Source organism: Petaurus breviceps, unplaced genomic scaffold (genome assembly GCF_028583685.1).
Source record: "Petaurus breviceps papuanus isolate PSGF00001 unplaced genomic scaffold, PetGlider_PUasm1.0 90842, whole genome shotgun sequence".
NCBI classification, from domain to species: Eukaryota; Metazoa; Chordata; class Mammalia; order Diprotodontia; family Petauridae; genus Petaurus; species Petaurus breviceps.
Genome location: NW_027187358.1, coordinates 10591162 through 10612325, shown reverse-complemented (window position 1 = coordinate 10612325; position 21164 = coordinate 10591162). Strand labels below are relative to the sequence as shown.

The 21164-nt window shown below is 40.0% G+C and overlaps 1 protein-coding gene across 1 annotated transcript in view; it reads left to right on the top strand.

The window, feature by feature from the left end:
* Positions 1–21164, top strand: part of CALM2 (calmodulin 2) — a 490104-nt gene that overhangs the window by 457607 nt on the left and 11333 nt on the right. Inside the window, exon 2 of the mRNA XM_069071652.1 lies at positions 15673–15742. Within this exon, the coding sequence (XP_068927753.1) occupies positions 15740–15742 (3 nt within the window). The 5' untranslated portion in view covers positions 15673–15739. The remainder of the gene's footprint in view (positions 1–15672; positions 15743–21164) is intronic.

Below are 21164 nucleotides of genomic sequence, written 5' to 3'. Positions count from 1 at the left end.
CCTTAACACTTACTCAGAGTCTATATCTACTGTATTAATATTTTAGAGAAAAACAATGTGACTGGAATTTATGTCAAAATTATATACTTCTAATGGTAAACAAGTCTCATATTATAGTAAATTAAGTTACTCTGGAAACTAAAAAACTAAAACTAATAATATTTATTTTTCTTGCCATTATTCGGTAGGATGAAGTACTTTTATATAACAAATATGGATCATTGGATTGAATTTAGGAAATTGGTAAAACATGGTTGATATTTACATCTGAGTTATTGTACGAAAACATTTATGAAATGCTGGTACTGTATTTTGTACTAGTTTATCATCATTTTCAGATGTATTTATGTTGAAATGTCTTCATTTCCAATATAAGCAGGTTTCAATAAAGATTATGTATATAATTTCAGAATAATCTACAAATGGCTTTCTATAGAAATATTACCTGATCTGTTGTTTTCCTAAAGAAAATCTGCTTATACCCCACAGGGGTAAGCAAACACTCTATTAATGTTAGAAGGCTGTGATGTTGTGCTTGGCTTTCAATGTGCAACATTTGATTTGTTCTTTCATCAATTTATTTCTCTCTCATTAATAAATGCTGAAAGTGAATGCCTAACCTCTTAGGGTCTGATGTTCATGTGGATCATAAAGCATGTCATAGTGGTTATTTTCTTTGAATGAGAACCCTGGTTCCCTTTTAAAATCTTAAGAGTGTCTGCTCTTTCAGAATAGACTATTGAGAGATATGAGAGTCATAGATGGAAATCATAATTTACATTAACATTGCTCAATTTGCACGGTAACAGACACCTGTATTAGTACACCATTGTACACAAGAGAAATTTGTTGTTGTTATTCAGTTGTTTAGTCATGTCTGATTCTTTGTGATCCCGTGGACATGCCAGGCCCTTCTATCCTCCACTATCTCTTGAAGTCTGTCCCAGCTCATGTTTGATGTTTCTATGATACTATCTATCTGTCTCATCCTCTGCTGTCCCCTTTTCCTTTCACCTTCCATCTTTCTCAACCTCAGGGTCTTTTCCACTAAGTCCTATCTCCTTATTATGTGGCCGAAGTATTTAAGCTTCAGTTTCAGTATTAGACCTTTCAGTGAATGGCCTGAATTAATTTCTTTAAATATTGACTGATTTTACCCTCTTGCTGTCCTAGGGACTCTCAAAAGTCTTCTCCAGCACCATAATTCAAAAGTGTCAATTCTATGGTTCTCAGTTTTCCTTATAATCTAACACTCACAGCCAGGCATTGCTACTGGAAGAACTATAGCTTTGACTATAGGGACCTTTGTCAGCAGGGTGATGTCTCTGCTTTTTAGTATGCTGTCCATAATTGCCATAGCTTTCCTTCCAAGGAGCAAGCATCTTTTATTTTCATGGCCACAGTTGCCGTCTGTGGTGATCTTTAAGTCCAAGAATATAAAATCATATCCTGCTTCCATTTCTTCTTCTATTTGCCAAGAAGTGATGGGACCAGTTGCCAAGATCTTAGGATTTTTTTATATTAATCTTCAAGCCAGCTTTTACATTCTCTTCTTTCACCCTCATCAAGAGGCTTCTTAATTCCTCTTCAAGGTACTATTCTCAAAACTAACCAAAAACCTCTCATAGTTTCTATTTTCAACTTAGAGAATTATTTAAAAGTCCCTTGTAGAGCAATGTACTATCAGAGGCCTATATATTGATGGCTCTCCAATTACCTATCATATTGTAGAGATTTGTTTAATTTTAATCCTTTAACAAAAAAATTTAGACTTTCACAATCCAGTGCCTACTACAACAATGTTCTGCATACATGACAACATACACACAGAGAGAATTGACATCTACCTCAAGTATCTTAGAATCCTAGGGCTGGAAGAAACCCTAAGAGGTCAGCTGATCTGAAGATACTATCTACCTCCAGAGAAAGAACTGATAAATAGAAATATGTATAGGGTGGTTCTACATATGTGTATATGTACAGACATACATATATGTGCATATGTATATATACATATATGTATGTGTGTGTATATTAGATACAAATATTTGTATCTAATTGTAGCCATCTCTAGGGCAGGGTAGGGAGGAAGGGAAAAAATCTATGTATATAAAAAGTGCACAGCAGAGAATGAAAGAAAACTTAGATTTGGTATGGACGTAATGGTTGGATGGTTTGGAAACCTGTCTACTTGATCTGTTTCTCTGTATATTCTGAAGTTCGGGGTGCTGACCTTTTTCCCCTGAACTAGGTAAACAATACATGTTTTACTGATTAAAGTAAGCTTGTTAACCCATTTTGAGTTGCTTTCCTTTATCAAAGCAGATCTAAGAACCTGTGTTGGCAGACACCCTGGGGACACTGGGGTGCTTGCTGCTACAGAGGTCAGCTGATCCAATTCTCTACAGGTAGGATTGTGCATTAACTAATTTAGAAAGTTAGTCATCCCCAGTAAAGAAGATTTCACTACCTCAGGAAATCTATTTTTCTAACTACTTTACAAAACTCTATGGTATCCAAAATGCAGACATAACCATATGCAATGAAAACCATCCTATCTTGATCTTGACATAGACATGAGAATTGCAGAATCCAATGACCTTAAAATCACTGCATTCAGTGCCATAAGTGCACTGGCACTTACTGCCTGTGTGACATTGGACAAATCACTTTGTTTCTTGGGGCCTTGGTTTCCTCATCTGTAAAATGAAAGGATTAAATTAAATTAAAACCCTGTGACCGGTGTACTTCAGCATAACTAAATATCAATCACAAAACCAACTGGATGAACTTGATTTTATGATTACAGTTTGACAGAATTATTCCAAAGTCTGTTAGAAAAAAAAGAGTTTGGCTATTTACTCACACATGTAACATTTTTAGTAATAAGTGTCAATCTAGAATAACACAATAAATGCAAAGCAGATCCTGATGAAGGAAGGTATGAGCCTCCCCAAGTTCTATCCTCACCTTCTCCTCCTTTCTTTTCTTTTTTTTTTTTAAGCAATCGGGGTTAAGTAACTTGCTCAAGGTTACACAGCCAGTTATTTCTGGGTGTGGTGCTGAGTGTCTGAGCCAGGGATTCGATCTCCAGGTCATCCCAACACTGGAGCCGGTGCTCTTACTCGCTGCGCTACCTGGCTGCCCCTTTCTCCTCCTTTCTATCAAGACTATCCAGCAAAGATACAAATAGATGTGTAAGTGTGTATACAGAGTGTATTTGTGTCTTTATAGAGACACATATAAATATACACAAACAAACCCAAACCAATAAAACCAATATCCCTCCACCTCCCTATTCTTCTAAGTTACAAGGACAGTAAATCCTAGGAATTCATGAGAAAATATTTACTCAGGGATATTTTGGAAGATATATATATATATATATATATATATATACATACATATATATATATATATAAAAAACATACATGTATATAACATATATTTATCTTTTGGTAGAGTTTCTGATGAATTATTTGGGAAGATGATACAAAAGCATACCTCATCTTGTTTTTATGTCTGATTGTTCTAAATTGTCTGATTTCTGTGTGATTAGCATATTATTATCGTAATTATTAATAATAGCTAGCATTTATATAGCACTTACTATGTGCCAAGTACTGTGTGCCAAATGCTTTACAAATATTATCTTATTTGATCCTCACAACAATCCTGGCAGGTAGGATGCCATTGTGATCCCAATTTTATAGTTGAGGAAACTGAGGCAGACAGGGGTTAAGTGTCTTGCCCAGGGTCACACACCTGGCAAGTGTCTGAGGTAGAATTTGAACCCAAGTCTACTCAGGTTTTCTTACTCCTGACCCAGTGCTCTATCCTTTGAACCACCAGTTGCCCCTCTGAACCTTGACTTTGCCTAATTTATTACCTTAGTAATAAACTGTCAGCAGCCCTGGCTTTGTGGTCCAGTCGTTTGGCTCATGAGAAGATCTTGTTCACCCCAAAGTCACTATAACCCTTTTAAGAGCAAGAACCTATTTTTATGCTCCACAGAGCCCAGAAAAGGAATGGGTATATGGTAAGTGCCTAGTAAATAACTGCTGAGTTATTTGTGCTGAAGCACAAATATAGACACACATAATCATGATGCAGAAATATACAAACATAACCCCAACCAACCCCAGTTGCCCAAATTCACACAAAAGTGCTAAGTAATGGAGAGGTGGGAAGGATGAAGGATGGATGGCACTGCCTTACCACAGCTGCAGTGAATTCAGGCAGGCTTTGGGGATAAGTGGATCTTAAACAGGGCTCTAAAGTGGCAAACATGGGAGATAGCTTGGGAGAATGGAAAAAGCACCAGACTGGGGGTGGGGTGTCAGGATACCTGGGTTTTATTTCTGCCTCTGCTACTAATTAGTGATGCACCCTTAGGCAAGTCACCTAATCTTTCTGGGTCTCTGTTTCTGCAAAATGAGAGATTAGTGCATGTGCTCTAAAATCTGACTTCTTGAGGATTGGGTCGTGCAGGGAGGAGAGCACTGTACTGTGGAGTCAGAAGAGATATGGGGTTGAATTTTGCCTTAGTCATTTATTAGACATGTGATTACCAGCAAATTACTTAAAATCTCTGTATCTCAGTTACTCCATTTGCATTACATTACTAATACGGTAGGACTTACCTCACAAGGTTATTACAAGGATCAAATGTGCTAATGTATGCAAAGCATTTCATAAACCATGGTGTGCTATGTAAGTTAGTACTTTTCCAGTTTTCTAAATTTCACTGACTTAGTAGAGTACAAGGGTGATCTGGATGGTAAAAAAGGATATATTATATCAAGGAAAAAAATAAATTTTCGTAAAGGTAGAATGATTAATGAATGGGATGAGGACCAATAGATAGAGAGAGGGGCAGATGATGGAGGGAACCTTCCTGCCTGTGTGACCCTACTTAAGTCATTTAAATTCTCTGAACTTCAGTTTCCTCATCGGTAAAATGGAGGGGCTGGACTACACCAGAGGTGTCAGACACATGTGACCAGCAACACTCTCCACTACTGCCAAACCCAATTAAAATGTATTGGTAAAATAGTGGGTGTGACAGAAAATATTGGGTGTATATATGCATATATTTACTGAACATATAAAAATTAGGTAAAATTACACAAAATATTGAGAGATACTTAACAAAATAAATAAAAATACAATGGAACATAAATAATGTTAATATGTGGTTTTCAAGGCAATATGTGGCCTACATAGACTGATTCTTAGGTGCAGGCTTAGTAGCCTCTTTTCTATTTGAGTTTGACCTTACTGGACTAGATGACTTCTAATGTTCCTTCCATTATGTCTGTGATCCTTTATACTTATTCAGAAGCAACTCCTAAGAAAAAGAATTCATTTATTAGCAAAACTACCAGCTCAGTTAGTTTTTGGAAAATATATTTGATAAATGTTATCCAACCACTATATCCAAATCTAAAATGTTAAAATGAATAACTAATATATTACATTTATATGAACTCAGTAAAAAAAATAATAAGGCTTTGTGTATTTGCATGTAGCAAAATTCTGGATTCGCTTTCAGAGTGAAGTCAGCTACATCTCCACCTCTTAGTTCTGGGGCTATGCCTGAGGAGTTTAGGTATCTCTTCTCCAAAGTTAGCAGGTCACGCCCCATTTTAATGTTAATCCTCAGTGATTATTATCCCAGTTTCATTTCACCAACTAACATAAATTAGCTTTTACAATGGGATATTTATTGAGAAATTATAGCAAAAATAGAAATCAAATTGTGAGGGATAACTTGCAGTGAAGTTTCCCCATTCTGAAACATCACATTTAGAGTGGCTTCAGCATCCACTAGGCTTAAGTTTAGAAGTCACCTGACCTTACAGGTATCTGGGACTTAGAGCAAAGGAGACCCTCCCCAGGGCCACCCCAGCACAAGATATGCCAAATAAGGACAAAACAGCTTTCCTGGCTTTGCATTGTTTCCGTGTTCTTTGTCTCTGAGATAGATTCCCATGCTTAGATTGTGAGCTGGCCTCCCCACCAATGGGAGTGAAGGCCAGTTGGGGGTTGGGGTTTCTGTGTTAGGGTGTATATAACAATAGACTTGCTTCCACATGTTGTGTTCTCCCTGGCAGATGCCATTTGAGCAACAGGGGCAAGGCCCTTTCTCATGAGAAAGAATAAAGACCTTTTCTGATCTCAGACTCAGAACTCTTCCATCTCACACAAAATCAACAAGCATTAATTAAGTGCCTACTGTGTGCCCATAGAAAGGGAAAAGACAGTCCCACTATCAAGGAGCTGACAATCTTCACTTGTAGTCTTCTGGGGAACACAACATGTAAACAACAATGGACAAATGAGAGACGGCACTAGTGTTAAGAGTGAAAAGGAAAGGTTTTTTGCAGAAGGTGGGAATTACAAAGATTTTCCTCCTAACATCCAAGGGCACATTCTCCCTACTTCAGTCCCTGGGAAGGATGGGCTCAAACTTAAAGTAGTATCTACAAAGAATTAGCACTACTAAGTTCACTTCCAAAATTGGTAGAACCCATTGCCATTCCAACCTTTTGAAGCTCACAAGCATCTCCAATACAGAACAAGAGACAGAAACAACAGCAATGTCATGCAGCCCTGGTGGGAAGATAACATCCTGAGACCCCTCTCCCTCCTGACAGTGTTTAACAGTCATTGCTTCCTCATTTGAACACAGAGGCAGGAAAGGGGAAGAACAAGACTCACTTCATCTAGTTACTGCCTTTGGAAAACACCCTAGTTTCAGTTACACAGTCAATCAACAGATTGTCTTTTCATCATAGAGTTAGATCCAGTCTATAAGAAGAGTCAGTTATAGAATGTCTGCATCCCCCAAATCAGGGAGCTGAGCCCTTCCATCATATATCATCATGCCTTTCTGGAAGCAGGCTCCTTAGATTCTTCCATCTGGGCTGGCAGCAGGCAAAGCATGCTAAGCATTCTCTAAGGATAGAGCTCAATTAGCCAGACCCCTATTAAAATACAGTGTGTGTGTGTGTGTGTGTGTGTGTGTGTGTGTGTGTGTGTTGGGGGTGGATGTGTTGGGAACTTTTTATCCCTATGGAAAAACCATCTTTCTTATGTCCATCTGTCTCCCTAATTCTTCTAGCCTCAATCGTTTCTCTGTATCCTAGAGAAGAATGGAAAGCAGGGAGGACAGAAAAATAGCAGCAGTGCTTACATGGCCAGTGGTAGTAGATACATATTAGGGGCTTTCACAGCAGCAGTTAAGATGGAAACTCTTCCAGTTGTTGCCCTGTGTCATATTCTTATCTTGTCTCCACTTATGTATTCCCTTAATTCCAAAACATCACAGAAAGTTTTACAATTTTAGACATATTCAAATTTCAGAGCATATTCACTTTTTTTTCAACACCACTTAAATGTTAAATCCCACCCCCCATAGAAAGTTGACAGTAGGCTTAAGAAAGCTTGGCCCTAGAGTCAGGAGGACCTGAGTTCAGATCCAGCCTCAGACACTTAACACAAAAAATAGCTGTGTGACCTTGGGCAAGTCACTTAACCCCAATTGCCCTCAAAAAAAAGGTTAGAACAATAAGAGCAACCTAGTGAAGAAATGACAATAATTTATACTGTTGAAGAGTCCCAAGTAGGAGCTTTCTAACCACATATTTTTCCTTAAGAAATGTTTAATTTTACAAATAACCAAACTGCATTATAGGAGATCAAGCATTGAGAACAAAGTACCTTAGGGAAAACTGTGTTTGGAAGAAAAGCTTCTAAAGCTTCTTTGGAAGCCACTGAAGAGTTTATAGATTATAAGAGTACAACAAACAGAATGATTTTTTTTAATGGTTTAAGCGTTCATCATTTATAAGAATATGAAAACAACAAGACACAGAAGTATTTAAATATCTGACAGAAAGGTACAGCTGGTTGTTATGTTGGGTTTTTCCCCCAAGAGAGATATGGCATTGGGAAATGCAGAAAGAAAGGATCCTCTGGGGTTCTCTACTTAAACTTTAGTCTATCCTTTTATCATTACAAATGGCTATGTATTCACAAGTATCACCACACTTGGCAACCCCAGTGGTGGTTATGCCAATCTCCCCTAATTCATACCTAAAATTTAAGAAAAGGAAGAACATAATAGAGTAAAGGTATTTGTATTCATCAGGCTATCAATAAGCATTTATTAAGAGCTTATTATGTGCCAGTCACTATGCTAAGTGATGGGGAAACAATGAAATGCAAATACATAGTCCCTGTCTTCAACAAGCTCCCATTCTAACAGAAACAACATGAAAATAACTATGTACATACAAAAATACATACAGTATTAATGGAAGATAATCTTATGGGGAAGACAATGTCTATGGGAAGATAAGGGAAAGAACATAAAGGACCTGTTGAAGGAAGCCCCAGGGAAAAGGTGAGGAGAGTATTCCAGGCATACAAGCAATAGGAATTAGGCTGGTATAGTTGAGCCATCTAGTGAATGGAGGGGATTAAAGTGGAAAATGACTGGAAAGGTAGAGGTACCTAGAGGTAACAGAGAGTCATTGGAGTTTATAGAGTAGGGAAGGGACATGATCAGATTGCATTTTAGGAAGATCACTGTGGCAGCTGAGGGGAAAATAGACTGAAGTGGGAAGAGACTTGAGACAGGGATATCACTAGAAGGCTACTGCAATAGTCCAGGCAAGATTGGATTACAAAAGAGGAGTGGAGGATGGTACAGAGATTGAGAGCCTAGGTAACTGATAGTTACCTTAACAGGGAAGTTTTGAAGAGGGAAGAGTTTTAGGGGAAAGATAATGAATTTTGTTTTGGACATATTTGAGTATAAGATGCCTACAGAGTAAGAGCAATTTGGAACTATGTCCAAAGGGCTATAAAACCAGGCATACCCTTTGGCTTAGCAATACCACTAATAGGTCTGCAAACCAAAAGAGATAAAAAAAAAAAATGGAAAGAGACCTATACATACAAAAATATTTATAACAGTTCATTTCTGGGGGCAAAGAATTAAAAATTGAGGGGATGCCCATCAATTGGGGAATGGCTGAACAAGTTGTGGTATGTGATTATGATGGAATACTATGGTATAGGATACTCTCAGAAAAACCTGGAAAGACATGCATGGGCTGATGCCAAGTGAAATGTGCTGTGTACAAAGTCAAAGCAATATTTTAAGATGATCAGCTGTGAACGACTTAGCTATACTCAACAATATAACAATCCAAGGCAACTCTGAAGGATTTATGATGAAATAATGCTATCCATCCCCAGAGAAAAAAACTGATGGTATCTGAATAGACTGAAGCATACTTTTTTTACTTTATTTTTCCTGAGTTTGTTTTTTTTTACAATGTGACTATTACAATATGTTTTGCATGACTACACATGTATAACCTACATTGAACTACTTGCCTTCTCACTGAGTTGGTAGGGAGGAGGAGGGAGGGAGGAAGAGAATTTAGAACTCAAAGTTTTATAAACGAATGTTAAAAATTGTTTTTACATATAACTGGGAAAATTAATTAATTTTTTAAAAGATGCTTCAGAGTATCTAATTTGAAATATTCAAAAAGTAATTGGCATGAAGGATTAGAGCTCAAGAGAGAAGTCAGAACTGAATACAAAGATCTGGGAATCATTTGCATGGAGGTGGTTAACTCAGGGAAACTGACTGGTCCACCAAGAGAGATAGAAGACAGTAGAAGAAGGACATAGGACATAGCCTTGGGGCTTCCCCAGTTACTGGGACCTGGATAACAAAGGAGACTAATAAGGGCAAGTTAGACAGTGTCACAAAAACCTGGGGAGTATATCCAGGAGGAGATGGGGATCAACAGTGCCAAAAACTGCAGGGAAGTCAAGAAAGATGAAGGTCATTAGTTTTGGCACTTTAAGAGATCATTGATAACTTTAGAGAGAGCAGTTGACCAATGAGATCAGAAGTCAGATTGCAAAGGGTCTAAAAGTAAGAAGAAAGAAAGTGGAGGCACATAATATAAAAGGAATTTAGCAGAGAATGGAAGATAAGAGTATGATAGCTGGAAGGGATGTTTGGATCAAGTGATGGTATTTCAGGAACTGGGAGGCATGGGCATGTTTATAGACAGTAGGAAAAAAAAAAGTAGAAGGGAGAGAGAATAGGATGATAGCAATCTGCTAGAAGACAGGGATATCACTAGAGTGTTAGGGTGCCTATCAAGAAGAAAGGCCCCTTGGTGATATATATTGCCCTGTGCAAAGAACAATAATTCATAATTATGTATCATTTTACAGATATGATCTCATTTATTTCTTAAAATAATCTTTGCCACCTAGTGGTAGCTAGGAGACACAATAGTCAAAGTTGAACCTGGAGTCAGGAAGACCTGAATTAGAATTCAGACTCATATGTTAACCACCTGTATGACCCTGGTCAAGTTACTTAACCTCTGTCTGTCCAGTTTCCTCAATTGTAAAATGGGAATGACAACACCAACTCCAATAGTTGTGACAAATAAGATGATATTTGGAAAGCAAGGTGGCATAGTAGATAGAGTGCCAGGGCTGGAGTCAGAAAGACATCTTCTTGAGTTCAAATCTGACCTCAGACTAGCTGTGTGACCATGGGCAAGTCATTGAACCCTGTTGGCCTGTTTCCTCCTCTGTTAAATGAGCTGGAGAAGGAAATGGCAAACCACTCTGGTATCTCTGCCAAGAAAACCCCAAATGGGGTCACAAAGAGACACAACTGAAATATGACTGACAACAACACAAAAAGCCAATGTTCTTATAAGCTATGTATTCCAAATAATAAGATGGTGGTAGAGAAGGATACACTGCTTGTCCCAGCTTGAATGTATTATGAGTCCTCAAATGAGCAACAGAAAGTATCTTTAAACGTCTATGACCTAGGAATTCGATGGTAACCAGGGCTGGAGATTTTAGGAAGCAGTAGGGTAAAAGGAAGAATTTCAGAAACATATTATTCCTCAAGGTTCAGGAATATCTATTTAGATCTTTAACTTCTGAGCCAATTTCTGATGAGACAACTAAAGAAAGACTTCAACAATTATTGGATTTTTTTTTTTACTTTTTGGAGGGCAATTGGGGTTAAGTGACTTGCCCAAGATCACACAGCTAGTAAGTGTGTCAAGGTCTGAGGCCGGATTTGAACTCCTCCTGACTCCAGGGCCAGTGCTCTATTCACTGCGTCACCTAGCCACCCCCTATTATTGGGTTTTTTTTAAGTCTAAAACAGTTAAATAGCATGAAATATCCAGGAAACTGAAGTAGAGAGAATTTTTACTTGAATTACATGGATTACATGGATACATACAGTCATTCGCTTCAAGTTGTCATTAGGGCCATTGACAACAGAGAAAAAAAGTCACATCAAAACCATAATCACTGTATAATGTGGAAAATGGAAAGATGAGGATAAATCTCTTATTCAATTAAGTGCATAATTAACATAGAACTCAGCTTAGAGTCGGGAGACTAGAGTTCTAGTCCTAGCTTTGTGACATATGGCAAATAAATTCACCTCTCAATTTCTTTATCTGAGTGACCTGGACTAATGATCTCTAGGTACCCTTCAGGCCAAAATTCTGTGATTTTGAACATATTCACATTGCTTAAGTAATAAGTTATGTGGGAAAAATAATAATTGGCTTCTTTTGCCATGTACTTCCACTGATTAACAAATCTTAAAATTTGCTAAATAGGTCATATAATAATGTCAAGTACTTATGAAGTATACCAGGCACCTTATGAAATGACAGTACCTTTTGTCTACTAGGACTTACAATCTGTGTAAATAATGGTGACATTCTGCTTTGTATTCAGCTTATAGTTTTTTCAAAACATTTTCTAACCTATTAGCTCCTGTTAATGAGGGACAATTTGCATAGGAAAAGAAGTATAAAAACCATTATTAAGGGTATATGTGACTGGAAAAGGAGTTGGGCAAGAAGTTAAATGACTATAATAACACATTATTAATAATTTACATATATTTAGTTCTTTTAAGGTTTGCAAAGCACTTTCCTCATAGCCCCTGAGGTTCAGGTGGGGCAAATTATGAACTCCATTTTACAGATGAAGAAACTGAGCTTTGGTATGATCTAAGAAGTGTCCATGGCCAAATTGGAACCCACTAAAGCATTCTAACCACAAACCACTGGTGCCTCCTTGGTATAGCTCTACAGAGTATCTTAGCTAAACTTTCTATCATTGTCAGTACCTAAACAGTGCTCTGTCCACAATAGCACTTAAAAGATGTCCAATGAATGAAAGAGTAAGAGCCTGAATTGCTGTTTACTGGTAGGGAGGGTTCTACAAACCATCCTGGACTTTTCTGTTCTTTTCCTCCCCTTCCCTCCTCCCCACATGCAGCAGGACAAGTTGCTTGTGGTGGGCACTTCATGGTACAGCAGACAAACAAGTAAATGCAAAGGGAGGTATGGAAAGGAACTTAGTCCTCCCTACATGAGAGTGACAGCCCTCTACAGTGTCATAAGAGAGTAGATAGGACAGCTGTTAGCCCCATATTAGAGAGGAAATTAAATGACTTAGGCTCACTTAGAAGAAGGGACTAGAATTGAAACCCAGGTTTCTTGTTTCCAAACCCTGTGATTTCTTCAATGCTATATCAGTCTCAAAAGGAAAGTTTTAAAACTTGTTGCTTTAGATATTGGCACCGATTTGCCAGAGAGAACAGCTCCATTTTATTGAAAATGGGAAACTAAGGAAGAGAGGCATCAATAAAAGATCATACATAGCTCAAATTCAGATTATGAAGGCAATCACCCATCAGATCCAATCCAACAAGTATTTATTAAATACTTTCTATAGGATAGGCATGGGGGATACAAGGATAAAACAAAAGATAGCTCCTTCCCTCAAAGAGCTTACATTTTACCGGGGAGATGGCAGTGAACTAAAAAGTATGATGGAAAAGTGAAAGAATGCTAATAACTAAGGGGAAGATCCCAGTTTGCCAGTCATTAGCTGGCCTTCACTTTCCATATGTTAACTGCTGAGAGTCAAACTGTACTGTACACAATGTTTTGGAAGCCAAATGTTCTATAAATAAATTGCCTTGTTGGAAAATTATCAAATACACATAAACCATAATGGCTTTAAAAGTAAGTATTTTCTTATTTTCTTTCTTTTCTTGGAGAAGACAGCAAGGTTCTGCAGGAAATGGCTTTCCATAATTTAACAAAAGATTCAATTAAATTCAATAATAGTCTGCATTTATGTAGAGCTTTAAGTTCTGCAAAGGACTTTACATACATTATCTCATCCAATCTTCATAAAAACTCTGTGCTATTATATCTCCATTTTACAAATGAAGAAACTAAAGCTGAGAGACTGATATTTTCCAGGGTCAAGATAGGCCTCAGTTTTGTCATATGTAAAATTACTGGACTAGATGACCTCTACAATTTCTTCCAGCTCTAAACCTGTGATTGTTTAAGGATACTTTAAGGGTGTCTGATGAGAAACTCGAACACAAGTCTTTCTGACCTACTCCTAACCCCTAAATCCAGTGTTTTATTACCACACACAAATGTTTATTAGGCAGCTGTCCTGTCAAGTTCTTTACTCATGATCTCTACTATGTCTGTAACTTGAGAGAGAAAAAGGGAAAACTCTCAGCTTAAAGTACCTATTAAAAAGTCCCTCAGTAAAATATTTATAGGTTAGATTTATGCATATAGCTGTATATATTTTAGATGCCTTCCTTTTCAGCAGGCTTTCTAGTGAAAATGATTATTCATTTAATCATTCACTCATAAACAGTATTGTTTGTAGAGATATTCTGAGGTAAAATGGAAGAGAAAAAGAATATTTTTGGCATAGTAGAGACTGAGGGAGGATAAATACAAAATAAAACCTTCTCTTTTCCTAAGGGTCAAAAGCAAAATTCCGTGGAACTCTATACAGGGGAAACCTACTACTACATGTTGTCTCATGAAGATTCTGAATCCAGCTAGCCAAAACTTAGTATACATGGGACAACATATTTGTGATGCTGAAAATAACCCTTCCCCAGCTCAGAAATGGAGCTCATGATGAACCTCTATTTTTCATATAAGCTATTAACATGACATATTTAGCCTAAGGATAGAGAGTATTTACTGGTTTTTAGGATTCCAGTGAGAATTTCTAGGCTATCAGAAAATGAATGCTTCTGATTCTATGAGAAAATGTTCACTTTAATAGAAATCTCGCTTAGGCATTCTGGAGTAGCTAGGGAATTTACAGAGCCGGGTTTTGGCATGGTAGTGGCTGAAATTCTCCTTAACGGGGAAGTTTTTGGTGTGGCCTGATGGCAGTGGTTTTTCTCTGGATTACAAAGATGCATATGCCTGTGAGCTTGCTGTTGGCAAATCAGGGCCCAATACAGTTTAAGGTAGTTCTTTCCAGGCAGAGGTTATCAGTGGTCGGACTGGAGTATTTTTTTTAAGTGCAGTCAATTAAGAGGGAAAAGAGATCAGTCGGTGATGCAACCTCTGGTTGCAGCAGCACCTCCGCAGAATTCTTCAGAGATTCTTTTGAGGTTATTACACTTGAGATGATCAGTTAGCGGTGATCTCATCCAAGGAGATTGCACAGGGATCAGTGGTGATCTCTTCAAAGGGGCTGTGCATCGAAAACTGTTGTTAGCTAGCTCCTCATTCTAAACTGGAAATAGATTTTTTAAATCTGCTTTTCTATGAAAGCGAGTGTTATTTTGGGTCCTGGGGAGCTTTTTAGAGGGGAGGAGGGGGGCCACGGCGGGGGGTAGGACGGGGCTTGGGCCCGCGAGGGGGGGGGGGGGGGGCTAAGAGGGGGCTTGGGCCCAGGGCATTACCTCCCAGGAATATCTCGGGCCTTCATGGGTTCGGGCCGAGGCTCTTCAGAAGCAGGGAAAGAGGGAAAGCCCATGGGGCTCGGCCGCCACCCCCGGCCCTCCCCGTGGAGCTCGAGGAAGGTCTCCTTGGGCCAGTGAAGGTGACTGGGGGTGGCGGCCGCCATGGGCGCAGGGCCCAACTGGGAGGGGGCGCTGCCTACGCCTTCCCAGCGGGAGGTGGGCTGTCTCTCAGTCTTGGGGTTTGGTCCCCCACCCCACCCGCCTGCCTTTGCACTCAGTAGTACAGTAAGCGGAAGGGTGTGTGTGTAAGGGAGGGGCGGGGTGTGTATGGGGAAGGGGGGGGGGGGGGTTCCCTGAGAAACGCTTTAGCGTGCGGTGCGCCCTCCTCCCTGGAGCCGTGGCCAAGCTAGCCCGACCCGTGAGGCAACGGCAACGGCAGCAGCGCCGAGCCCCAGCCCGGCGGGTGCATTTCCGAGTGACGCATTGCAGGTACAAACTGACCAATCAGAGGCCTTCCGGGCGCGTCAGCACTTCTTTTCATTCTACCTCGGTGCTCCTCCGCACCGCAAAATAGCGCCCCCGAGGCGACGCTCCCTTCCTCTTCTAACCGCCTCCAGAGAGTTAGCACCTGCTTAGATCACCCCCTTCAACCCTTTACTTGTCACCGTTGCACCCGTTGGCCCAATAGCTAGGGACGAAAGGGTCTCGAGAACGCCGTGGGGGGAGGGGGTTGGCTCGGGTTCGTTCGCAACGTTCCGTTATCTGACATAGGGCGGATGGATTCGGACGGAGGGAGGTGTTTATGAGGCGCTGGGGGCGGCAGAGGAGAATTAGTCCGAGTGCAGCCACCGAGTGTGGAGGTTGTTTGATAGGAACTTGGGCACTAGTAACGCTAGCAGCATGGTAAGTGCGTCTTCTTGGCAGCTCGGACCAGGACCCTCTGGGGAAGAAACCGAAGCCAGGATGCCAGAGAGTCCTCTCCTCCTTCACAAGGAGTGGCCCTTTCCCGGGACTTGGCTCTGAGGGCACCGAGGGGGCCCGGCAACGGTTGTGTCGCAGGTGTCCCCTCCCCGCCCCCACCTTCTTCAGGGAGGTATCCCCGGGTGGACTAGAGGCCGCTCGGGGAGGAACCCGAGGCAAGGAGTCGTCCCTTCTGGGGCTCGGTTGTCTCGAAAGGGAAGGGGTGGGGGTGTGGGGGTGCTTGCCAGAGCTGAGGGAGTAGATGAAGGAATCGGGCCGGGAGGGGGAGGTGGAGGGAGGGGCGGGAAGCAGCTTTCTCGAGGGCCACTCGGAGACCCAAGGATTCAAAATCGAAACGGACAGTTGGTGCCGGCGGCCGGAAGCGGCTTTGTCTGTTTTCATCCCGCCGCGCGCCTAGAGGGGCGCGCGGAAATCCTCCCCCCCCCACCGCGGGGGCTCTTTTAAAAAAAAATTTCTGTTATGCTTTTTTTTTTTTTAACCACTGTGGAGGTTGAGGGGTCTCGGGGAGACTTGGAGCCCGCGGGGCGGTGGGGGGAGGAGGATGGGGGAGGGGGCAGCGCGGGAGGCCGAGGCACCCAGGCGCCTCCAGTGCTACGCTGGCACCTGCGGGACTGCGGACTTGTCCGCGCTTCGCACCGGCTGCTGGGAAGAGACCAGCCCCGGATGGGATGGGCGGGGGAGGGGGCCGACCTCCGCAGCGGCCCATCCCCCTCTGCGGGCGGGCGAAGGGAAGCGGAGCCGAATCCCTGTGGTTCCACCCCATCCCGATGGGGTTTCCGTCCCCCATTCCCTCCCAGCCAGGCATCTTCTCCTCTTTGGAGGAAGTGACACCCCTTCCCCAAGGTGGGGCGGGGGAGGAAAGCCCGAGAAATCGAGCTGTGAGCCTCATTGTAGCGCAGTCTCTGGTGCATTAACTCCCTTTAGGGAAGCGCATGTAGACCAGTTATTTTACAGCTGGAAAGGATGCTTTAGAAAAAGAAACACGTATTTTATCTTGTCTTTTTTTTTTTTAATCAATAGGTTTTAGTATTTGGTGTTAAATCAGCTTTTCAGGAGAAATCCTGGACCTTTCTGCGGTGCCCGAATAACCACAGTACAAATTCACTTGTAACAGTATTGGGGAATCAAAAACACTTGTATAATATGCGGGGTGAAATTTTTAAGGGATTCTATTTACACCTGAGAGTTGGTCTTGTGATTTCTCTCCTATAAAAATGAGGTCAGTAATTTGCAATACTCATTTTATGCTGCCCTTCTGCCAAGTGGCTTATTGTGATGGGTGTGCCCAGGAGGCAAGGTGACATCTTAAACAGGAGTTCCTGCCAACTGAAACCTCCTTTCGAACTTAAATGGGTGGACCGGACCAGCTCTAGTGTTCATTTCAGCCTAATGGGGTGCCCTAAATCAAGATTTGGTGTATTTTATATTGAATTTGAATAGGGTAATTCAACTAGGTAACTTTGTACTTTTCCCAATAACAGGTAACTGGGTAGAACAGGTGCAGGATACAAATGCCAAGTTCTTATGTATGGTGATACGTTTGAGGCTTGTTATCTCCTTCCCCTTTTCAGTTCTCTGGGACTGAAATTGCCCTAGGACCATTAAGGACTTGGAGGGATACAGTGTAATGCCCCCCAATTAATAGGAAATAAACATCGAAATACATTTGCATTTATTGACACATAATGTGTAAAGCTGTCAGGTTTTTTAAAAACACTCCTTTTCTCTCGATTCTCTTTTCCCCTCTTCCACCCACTAAGACCTAAACTAGGAACAGTGGATTTGGACCTTAGCTATATTTGGCTGTCTCTAAGGAGAACCTTAAGAGCCTTTTTTTTTTTAAAGACTGATGCAAGTTAAACTTAAAGAGATCTTTGAACGAAGATAGTTGATTTCTAGCACAATGCAGTATGATTATTTGGCCAGTGTGGGCCTTGGATTGAAGAGTCCTTCGGGGTTGGGGAAGAGGGTATTAGAGAAGTAGTTGAAATAATCATGCCCTTGGCCTAAAAGGGAATTATGGATGTGTGAAAGAGTTAGTGGTCCAATATGGTTTATACAGCTTGCTTGCATTCAGTTATTAATACCTGCTAATAATTGAAACTGCGATGATTCCCATCCAGACCCCCCCCCCCAAAAAAAAGACCTAATAAATATGTGATAATTATGATCATTTATTTCACACCTGTAACTATATGAACTGAGTATACAGTTAACTTGCAAAAGGGTCATCTTTAATTAGTACTGTGCCAGAAAGTAGGAGGTGGAAGTGAGCTAACTAGGATTGTCATGTTTCTGGTTTGAACGGGAGCAGTGACAAACTGGGGGAGGGGGGTGTTGGAATGGTACTTAAACTATTCACATTTTCTCTGAGCCACTGTGCTAACTAACCTTAAAAGTGTTAAACAGCCTTAACAGAATTGAGAATCCTCTTCTACTGTACAGAGAAATTGTGGTCATTAACTGAGACTAAATATTGACTGGTGGCTGCTGCTTATTTAATACACTAAATTGTCCTTTTTAAATAGAAATCTTCCCTTTCAAAACAAGGAAGTAGTTAATGAGATGGATAACTAAATTTTTCTAAAACAGGTTTTGGGGAGAAGAGTGGATTTAGAGATGTCAGTAGTCTAGCTTTGTGGGTTGAGAACGATTTTTCAAATAACAAGCTGTTAGTCTTTAAGAGGTAAAATGATTTTTCTTCCTATTTTTCTATCAGCCACAGGGAATATTCAGACCATTTTAGGAGGTTCAATATTGGTGGCAAGTGTTGCATTCATAAGGTAGCTAAGAAAATCTCAGGACAACACTAGGCTCTAGGAAACAAACTTTTGAGAAATACTCTACACTTTAAAATCAACATTAATGTTTTGCATCTCAGTCTCTAGAGAGATAAAGAGTAGTAGGAAGCAAACTATACCAGTAGTCAAGGTGCTGAGGGAGTAAGAACTAGTCATTCCTCTTGTGACCTCTTCTGAGATAAACATACATTAATGAGCTTGAATTTTTAAAAAATTCCAACAATAGCTTAAAAATACTTTGGGCCATATAAGTGAGTACTAAAAAAAAAGATTTGGATGCAAGAGAATAAGGCTTACAAGTTTGAATTTTGTTATGTTATTTATTAAACTCAAGATGTGCTTTTATTTTTTTCCTCTTGGGAAAACTTATTTAGAAATTTTGAAGGCTGATATAATAAAGAGTGCTTTTATGGACATTACTTTGCATTGTTTCCAACTTCCTAAGCAAAAATTATTAAACCTTCAAAAAACTATGAGCGATTGGAACCTTGGGGACAAACTTTTGAGAAATACTCTACACTTTTAATTGTTCTTGTCCTTAGTATCCATCCCTGGAGACCTGCTGTGATCTCCTTAAGTATCTTTAAGCATTTTTGTACCTGGAGGCATGGGGGCTGGGCCAAATGATTTAAGGTGCTTTCCAACAATTTTATGTTAGCTTTTCATGTGAGAATATAAACTCGTTTGGTACACTTTAATTTACTTTAATCCAATTTAATTTCCCTGATACCTGGTAACTTGGGTCACATTTCAAGCTTATATCAGTTATGTTTCCAGTAAAAAGGATAATTTTTAGGTTGCCCATGATGCCACTGGTTTCATTTCATGTATAATTGAGTTGACTGATAATTTCAATTTGTAGACACTACAGAGTTAAAGCCTATTCTATTCTCTTCAGACCCTAAATGCTAGATAGATCTGGTGCCTAGCAACTGTAGAAGTGGTGCTTTGTTCTTCCTGCTTGCAGATAGTAATTTGAATGCAGGTGGTTGCAGCACTGGACAGCACCATTCTTTATAGGTAATTTTGGGGTCCAGTTTTTCCTAGGAGCTTTCTCCAGAACCGTTTCTGTTTTACTCTGGGTTCTGTTCCAAATGAATATTCCCTGCTTGCACTGAGATGACTGGTTTTTGCTAATCTGACATTTCCCTAATATTAGGAAGAAATGTGCAGTTGCTTCTTGAAATCCACCCTTGATGACCTGAGACCCTGGGATACTTATGTGCCCCGTGGCATTTTTAGAATTTTCCTGCTTTCTAAATTTTGGAATAAGATTCTTGATTACACATTTTTCTAGCCCTGATCTAAACTGTAAGAAATACAAGAAATAGATTTTTGGGGGGGTCAGGAGACTTAAATTAGTATGTTTTATTTTTTTTTTTTTTTTTTACTATATCATCAGTAGCTCTTAAATTCTGGGGTCCATGAATAGGTTTTGGGAGTCCTTGAACTTAGATGGAAAAAGACATGTTTTCATTAACCTTTTTTAAAAATATGTATATATTCCTGTATTCTGAGGAAAGATGACTAGGTTTCATTAGATTATAACTGGAGTCCAAGATAAGAAAAAAGTTAATAATGCCTCATCTTAATGATCTCCCTTGTTACTAGTGCCCTCCCCTCTCTTATTTATTACCTTTTTTCTATTTTACATATGCATGTATATTTAAATTTTTTTTTATTTTTTGCTTTTTGGAGGGCAATTGGGGTTAAGTGACTTGCCCAAGGTCACATGGCTAGTTTTTGTGTTAAGTGTGAGGCGGGATTTGAACTCAGGTACTCCAGGGCCAGTGCTCTATTCTGCTCCACCTAGCCACCCCAATTTAAATGTACATTTTTTTCTCCTTCCCGTATCCACAGCATTTACAGCACAACACCTGACATATAAAGTAGGTGCTGCTTAAAAAATTGTTGAATAATAATTGACATTGCCCATCTTAGTTAGTATTCGCTTCTTTTTTGGTCAGTAGGAAAACCACCACAGTTGAAATGTTGTGGGTAATGTGAAGTCATGAAGATTTGTTTTCATCTACAGCTGTTGGAATCTTGGGATAATGCACGAGAAAATAAAATTTAAGAGCTTTGTATTCAGAAGTCTTTAATTTTGAGAAACAAACCTAGGTACTGGAAATTGAAATTCCAGAAGCTTTACTTTTCTTAGTATAGACATCTCTGGAAATAACACACACCTCTGCAAATAACCAAAATTTACACAGTGCTTTTTAGGTTTAAAAATAATTTCACAGCAATCCTTGACCTATGCAGCTTTTGAAGATAAGACTTTTCCCTTCCCTCTAATGATTCCCTTCCCTCACTCATATCCTAGCCTGTGTTCCTGACATCAGAAAAAAGGGATCTGTTTACTTATTTACATTAAGATTCTGCCTTTTCCACAGGTTTTTGCATTTAAACTGCTATAGCTAGTCCATGATTATCACAAAGGAATGATTCTGGAAATGGAATTTCAGGGTGGGGAGAAGACTTTCCCATCTATTTAAGCCAGTACAAAATATAAATGGAATGCTTAATAGAAAAATGAGAAA